The sequence below is a fragment of the Setaria viridis genome, chromosome 1 (genome assembly GCF_005286985.2).
Source record: "Setaria viridis chromosome 1, Setaria_viridis_v4.0, whole genome shotgun sequence".
Classification (NCBI taxonomy): Eukaryota; Viridiplantae; Streptophyta; class Magnoliopsida; order Poales; family Poaceae; genus Setaria; species Setaria viridis.
The window spans coordinates 12,008,735-12,015,815 of record NC_048263.2 but is presented as its reverse complement, the minus strand read 5'-3'; the positions used below and the strand labels follow the sequence as shown (position 1 = coordinate 12,015,815).

At 41.8% G+C, this 7,081-nt stretch overlaps 2 protein-coding genes across 2 annotated transcripts; one reads left to right on the top strand and one right to left on the bottom strand.

Annotated features, from left to right (window-relative positions):
* Nucleotides 1-395: 395 nt before the first annotated feature.
* Nucleotides 396-3,705, top strand: LOC117845222 (uncharacterized). Its single transcript, XM_034726219.2, has 7 exons — nucleotides 396-844; nucleotides 1,659-1,751; nucleotides 2,179-2,323; nucleotides 2,411-2,521; nucleotides 2,609-2,691; nucleotides 2,792-2,849; nucleotides 3,375-3,705. The coding sequence occupies exons 1-7, from the start codon at nucleotides 557-559 to the stop codon at nucleotides 3,452-3,454; spliced, it is 858 nt and encodes a 285-aa protein (XP_034582110.1). The 5' UTR covers nucleotides 396-556; the 3' UTR covers nucleotides 3,455-3,705.
* Nucleotides 3,706-5,084: 1,379 nt separating this feature from the next.
* LOC117854052 (uncharacterized) lies at nucleotides 5,085-6,584 on the bottom strand. Its single transcript, XM_034736335.2, is given in 2 exon segments — nucleotides 5,085-5,708; nucleotides 5,710-6,584. Coding segments are annotated over 2 exon segments (1,440 nt in total). The 3' UTR covers nucleotides 5,085-5,143.
* Between the last annotated feature and the right edge of the window lie 497 nt (nucleotides 6,585-7,081).

The window sequence follows — 7,081 nt, the reverse complement described above, 5'->3', positions numbered from 1 at the left end:
AGCAAGTTGTTGTATGGTGGGTGCAATTTACTCATAATAAATTATTGAGTATTTTTACAACTATAATCATAAAAAAATATTCTTAATTACAACTATAATCATAAGAAACAAGGTACTATTCACTTGCTCCACTAGTTCATTCCAACTCCTTTCGTTCTATTCCAAATTGTAATTCACTCTAATATCATCCTAAGTCAAACATTAATCTCTATAACACCAAACAAATACACTATCAAAATATATTTTGTAGATTTTATGAAACTAATCGGATGTTGGAAATCTTGGCAAAACTTGATCAAAATAAAATAACTCGATTATTTTTTAAAAAATAATTAAAAAATAACCTATAATTTATGATGGATTTGGAACCGAGGGACTGTTCGCTTGCCGGGCCCACCCCAGCACGTTCATTCCCATTCCCTCCAGGCCTCCACCAAAACCAGCCGCAACTCAAACCCTAGCCTCCCGCACAAAACCCAGCCGCCGGCGAGGGAGAGGGACACGCCTGGAGCCTCGAGCGCCTGGGCGAGGAGGAGAGAGCTAGAGAGAGAGAGAGATGGGGCGGCCGTACGCGGTGAAGGGGCGCAAGAAGAAGCGCAAGCTCGAGGAGGCGGCGACCTCGGACGCCGCCCCGCCCGCCGAAGAGGCGGAGGAGCTGCCGCCGCCGGAGGAGGCCGGCGGCGAGGACAAGGGGGAGGAGGGGGAGGGGGTGGCGCGGGAGGAGGAGGAGCACGCGGCGGTGGAGGGGCTCCCGGTCGTGCCCAGGCCGGTGGACGGGAAGCGGCGGCCCGGCGCAATCTTCGTGCTCGAGAGGGCCTGCCTCGAGGTTGGCAAAGTCGGCAAGGTACAGTGATTAGGCTGCAGGAAGAAATTTCTCTGCTTTCTCGTGCTATTCCACAGCCAATTCGTGCTGGGACTGCTGGCTCCATCGGATGATTTATGTACTATTCGAGTTCGATCTTGTGCTTGGATTAGGGGGGATTTATTTGAGTAATTGGTTTGTTTAGGCAGTTCTAGTACTGTTATTAGTACGGAAAGTGGCAAAAAGCGGAGTAATTTTCACCTTATATCATGAAACTGAAATGTGCAGCTGTTGTTGGGGGGGGAAAAACACTACCTTTCACACCTTGGCAATGCTGTGAAACTGCATGAAAGAAATCAAGCATGTTAGAATATTGGTGAATGAAGTGTATGCCTTATATTAAGAGTGTTAGTCTTGTAATTTTATAGTTGAACTGAGGGAACCGCATTTGAGGTGTTGGTTTCTTGACTCCATGTAGGTGTTTGATCATAATTTTTTTGCACAAAACCAATCGTTTTCTTGTGTCCCCAGGGCTTGTATGGTAGGTTCATCGCTGTCAGTTTTTGGCTATGGCTAATGCAATTCTTTCCTCAGCAAAAAGATAATTGCTTGACCGCCTTATAGAATACTAATATTAATTAAACCTTACAGTTCACTTCAGTGTAGAGTTGTAGATTTGGTGCGGTTGCTTGTTTATGGATTCTTCAATCATGTAAAAAAGGAGCATATTCAAAGTTTCCTGATTGTGTACAGATCCACAGCTTGTTTCATTTTGGGAAAGAAATATCAAGCATGAAACTACTATTTGTCATACATGGATAGTAATTTTGACAATTTCATTTACCATCATGTGCAGACTATGCAAATCTTGAACTCAGATGATCATGCTAATTATTTGAGGAAGCAGAATCGCAATCCTGCTGACTATAGGCCTGATATCATTCATCAGGTAATGTAAATTTCTTGAGACTAATGACTATGGATTCAACTGCCCCCTCTATATTTGACCAGCAAGTCCTTGCTTTTAACTGTAAATCAGACAATTCTTCTGTATCAAATCATTTAAGTACTTCATTTCTTATTTGCTTATCTATTCCCATTTTCCATTTGATCATCCCTGCATCCTGTATTATCTGTTTTGTTTTTTGAGGGACTTGCCACAACTTGGACCTCTTAGTATCTCATGGATTTGTTTTAGTGCGGTTACTCCAAAGAGCTGCTGTGTATGATGTTTCACCCAAAAAAAAAAGAAAAACATGAGTGATCTGGTGTAAATTGGAATATAGTTGATTGGACCTGCCCATCAACCATCCCCATAGAAAATCCTTTTCAACAGGTCTTCCATACCTTGAATTTGCTTCAAAAATATTTTGCAGGCTCTACTGGCAATATTTGACAGCCCTTTAACTAAAGCTGGAAGGTTACAAGCTGTTTATGTGAGGACTGAAAAGGGAGTATTGTTTGAAATCAAACCTTATGTCCGCATGCCACGAACATTTAAGCGTTTTTGTGGTTTAATGTGTAAGTTACTTATAAACTCATATACCTTTTGTGTTAGTATTATTTCAATAATTGTTCTGATGTGCGGGTAACTATGTAATATTGCAGCACAATTGTTGCAAAAGCTGAGCATTACAGCAGTTGGGAAGCGCGAGAAACTTCTTAATGTTGTTAAAAATCCTGTTACCCGCTATCTTCCTGTTGGTGCACGGAAAGTTGGTGAGAGGTTATACTTTCTAGTAAAAAACATGTTTCCATATAAGGTAGATATGCTAATTTATGTTTTTTTTTTTATAAAATACCTAGGCCTTTCATTTAGCGCTGAGAAGTCAGTCAACTTGTTTGACTATGTTGCTAAATCCAGTGATGATGAACCCCTTGTGTTTGTGGTGAGTAAAAGGCTAAAAGCCTTGATATTGACATTAAGCTGAACTGTTTTGATCCCTTAATTATTGTGCCTAATCCCATGCTGTGTGCACATTATTCCAGGTTGGTGCCATGGCCCATGGAAAGATTGACAAGGAATACACAGATGACTACATCCAAAGTAAGTAGTGATCTCTTAAAATAACTATCTGATGATGTGAAGTAAGATTAACTCAGTGGTCAGGGTGTGCAGGATTATGTCATGGTTTCTTTACAGTTTCTGAATTTTACTGTATAGATGATTTGTCAAAACTGTCTAATTCCAGAAAGTTTTTTTTTAGTGTCAACTCAGCAGCAACTGGCCTTTATTAGTAGCAACATAGAATTAACTATGATCAGTTTGTTTTAAATAATGAATATTACACCACTTCTGGCTAGTTTGAGCATGAGCCATTTTCCATTTTTGCTGGTTCTGTCATCTCTTTTGTAGAACAAGAAACCAGCAAATAAATGTTCATAACCACACTTAAATTCATACATAGCTTGGACAAACTGCTATTTTTCTAGTCTCATGTCTCAAGATGTATTCTCTGTTTTTTCTTTTCTTTTTGTGCTTCGGCTGTAAAGGCTGTAATGTAATGCTTCCATTTGTTTTGCATGTTTTTTTCCTATCAACCATAGTGATCACTTTTCCTTGTTGGTGCAGTTTGCAACTACCCTCTAAGTGCTGCCTGCTGTTTAAATCGGATATGTAGCGCACTGGAGCAGAAGTGGAACATCCAGTGAACGGAAGTTTTGAAAGAGACATCTGTGTACTCAGTAGCTAGTAGCATTATTTTTTTTCCATGTTACATGTACTGCCTTTTTTATCCATACCTCAAGCTCCAGATGTAGAAATATGGCCATTAGATGCTTTGGTGTTGCATGGTGTTGTGTTTTAGACATTAACGCTGGTGCTTGCGATACTTGCCCTTAAACTGGGCTGATGAAGACATTTTAGTGAAAAGCAGACTGTTACGTGATTGTACTTGGTTCAATTCAACACGTGCATCTCAGTTATCAAGTCACATTCTGCAGATCTTATGCCTGGTAATGTTATAATCACCATCACATTACACCGAGCCAAATGTTTCGCGGACTTGTTTGATCTTTTCCTCAGTCATCGAACCGAGCCAACGTTAAGGAGGAAAAATGATTTTGGGTTAGCTGAGGTATTCTTATCATTCGTCCGATAGACCAAGCAGTCAATCAAAATTAACTCAAATTTCAACGGCTGATGTGCTTGCTGATCTGTGTGCATTGTCTGTCTTCTCTTTTACAAGTTACAACCAGCGCCCGTGGGCCGAATGGAACTTCTGTCTTTGTGCCAAATTCGGCCCTGTTAAACCGTTGCCTAGCAAGGTGCGTTTTCTTGGGCTTTTGTTCTTAGGCCGCGTTAGCGTCTTTCTTTTCCCCTTTCCTTTTCTGTTTCTCTTTTTTTTTTCAAATATAATGTGTTGTTTCCATTTTTTATTTTTGAATTTATCATAAGCGAGTTTTGTTTGTTTGTTAACTTGCTTGTTTCTCAGTTCGTTTGTCAATTTTACATACTAAAACAAAATTATCTAGAAAGATCATTTCAACAATTTAGCTAGGAAAATTTTTTTAGCCTATCATGATAGAACGTAAACTTACTAGAAAATAGGCGAAAAAAAAGACACTGCTAGCACCCGAACTTCCGATGGGAATTTTTTCATCGGACGCTCCGTTGCAACATTAAAACCAAATATTTGCTACATCAAAAATCTATCGTTGCAATATTAAGAAATATGCGAAAAAAGACTACGTTGTTCGACTCTGGGATAGAAAATTCCCGCCGCAACACGAACACTATGTTTCATGCAACATTCACTGTGAAATATGCAGAAACAATAGTTGCAACATCGATGCTTAACCATTGCAATATTTGTCGAGCCGGTTCCGGACATCAGTTATGTAGCATTACCCAAAAAAAAATACAAGATTGTACCACGGTTTTCTCCATCCTATAGCTACCTGGCGATGGTCTACAGCACAAATTAAAGTCACAAGAAATGTTGGATGGTCTTTCATTCTGCTTTTCCGTTTCTGCATGGCAAAAATGTGGTTGGTCACATTATCTCTTTCACTCAGATTTTCTTTCCATCCTTGCGATAAACTTTTGGCTGAAAACAAATTGCGTTCTCGAGAATCACCCACTTCCTAGGTGGCAAAATAAAAAAGAACTATATTACGTGCCAGCTTCCCATTGGCTCAAAAATCTGGGTTTTAACATTGACACAAAATCACTCGATTGTTACCTAGACATTCCCATTAAATAATCCTCTAACCTCCACGGAAATCCATTTGTTAAAAAAGGAAATCAAGCACCATAGTAGTAAACCTGAAAGTTATAGTAGTTTTCTCATCAAACAAATAAAAGAGTTCCACACTACTGTCTCAACAAAAAAAAAACTATCAATCCACAAAAATGATCTGAAGATGAGGGTTGGTGGTCTCTCCAGTGAGTTGCTTGACCACAACGTCTTGTTCATCCTTGCCCTTTGGGAATACACATTCTTTTGGCAATCTTTCAGTCCGAGGAAGAGCACCTGTCGCCTCACAAGCCACACAAGACGGGTAATCTTTTTGAACAAGAGTTCGTAAGTTGGGAGCTCGCTTCATCACAGCCTTTATTAAGGTAAGCTGCTGTTCCATTGGGGAAAATCCAATGACTTGGAACTCTTTTAGCTGCCATTCTTTACGGGTTGCAAACTCAGCCACCTTCCACGGACTTGTTCTTTCGCCATAACTCTGCCTTCTTCCCTCGGTATCCACTATACAAGGATGCTCCCATATCTCAACATCAAACATCTCGACGGATAGCGCGGCTTCAAGAAGAACCATCATCCATAACAGATCAAACTCGATGAATATGTCGAGCAGTGACAGCTTCCTCAGTCTACTGAGCACGGAGCAGAGTTGCTTCCCTTCTGGTCTCAACCAAAGATTCTCTCCTTGGAAACTTAGTGTCAGGTCTTGTAACATCGCTCAAATTAAACCCTTGAAAAGTAACATTTGCAGGACATAAGAGTTGCAATTCGGTAAGAGATGGAACAACACCAAGTGATAAGGGGGCATTAGGACAGATCCAGCCATCCCAACAGAGGCGTTCCAGCTTTGGAAGGTTCAGCACCTCAAGCTTCCCCAAGCAGCAGCAGCCGACTTCCAGCACCTCAAGATGCGAGCCCGGTGCCTGTATCTTCCATGCCGAGAACATTCCCATGTCGCAGTTGGAGAGGAAGAGACGCCGCAGCTGCTTGCAACAGTCCAACAGGAGGTGTTGCATGTCCCATTCAGCAAAGCAGACATTGTCCAGTGAGAGGCCTGTGAGGCAGTGGATCACACTAGGACAGGCACTGAAGAAGCCATCGACGATGCAAGCTTGATGGAGCATGCACTCACTAGTGCAGTCAACAGGCTCCTTCTCGTCCAAAATGGCAAGGTCTAGATCCTTGAGAGAGCCAGTGCCAATTGCTTCAGCAAGTAGAGGGCCAACAGCGTCTGAGTAACCGTTGACCAGATAGAGCTTGAGTTGCAGCCGCCTTGTGATAATGGTAGCCTCTCTCTGAGGGCTGCCCAAGAGGCTCCTGATCGCTTTCGTCAGGGATGCCATGGCGGCATCCATGTGCTGGGCTTCGACAGGGTTCGGGTGTGGGGTAGGCAAGAAGTCTTTGACGTCGATGGTGAGCTCGCGGAGCAGCCATGGCAGGTGCTTCCACCGTGTTGACACGGCACTTGTCCTTGCAGCCGTGGCGATGTCGACTCTCCCCAAGATGGACAGTAAAACGTCGTCAGGCAGCATGCTGAGCCTGTCTTCATCCTCCCCTTTCTGACTGTGTCTGCTATTCAACTCCATGAATGATCTTTCAGGCTGAAAACACGAAAAAGAGTTCTAATGTTTAGCACTTAGCACATCAAGGAAGCAGAGCTCGAGTTTATGCACAAGCGCTCGAAGAAGTTGTAAGGATTGGTGGCCCAAGAATAGGGATGAGAATTAGGACTTTTTCAAATTTCTAGAATAATAAGAAGCAAACCTTAGCTTAGATTTATAGTGTTGCCCAATCTACAAGAATGATACCTAGAAACTAAGCACACTAGCAATCAAAGAGCCTAGTAAGAAGAGCACACTAGCATGATCATCATTTTCTAAGGCAAGATATAAGCAAAGTAAGCATAATTTGAACAAGAGCAAAAAGACAAATAAATTGCAGGAAGTAAATGTTGTAAAGAAGTGCTGAAATGTAAAGAGTGAGGATACGATACAACGGGATTTTTTTTCTATAGTATCGAGGGGTTGACGCTCCTCCCTAATCCATGTTGGAGCACCCACTAAGAATTTTGCTCCCTCAAGCC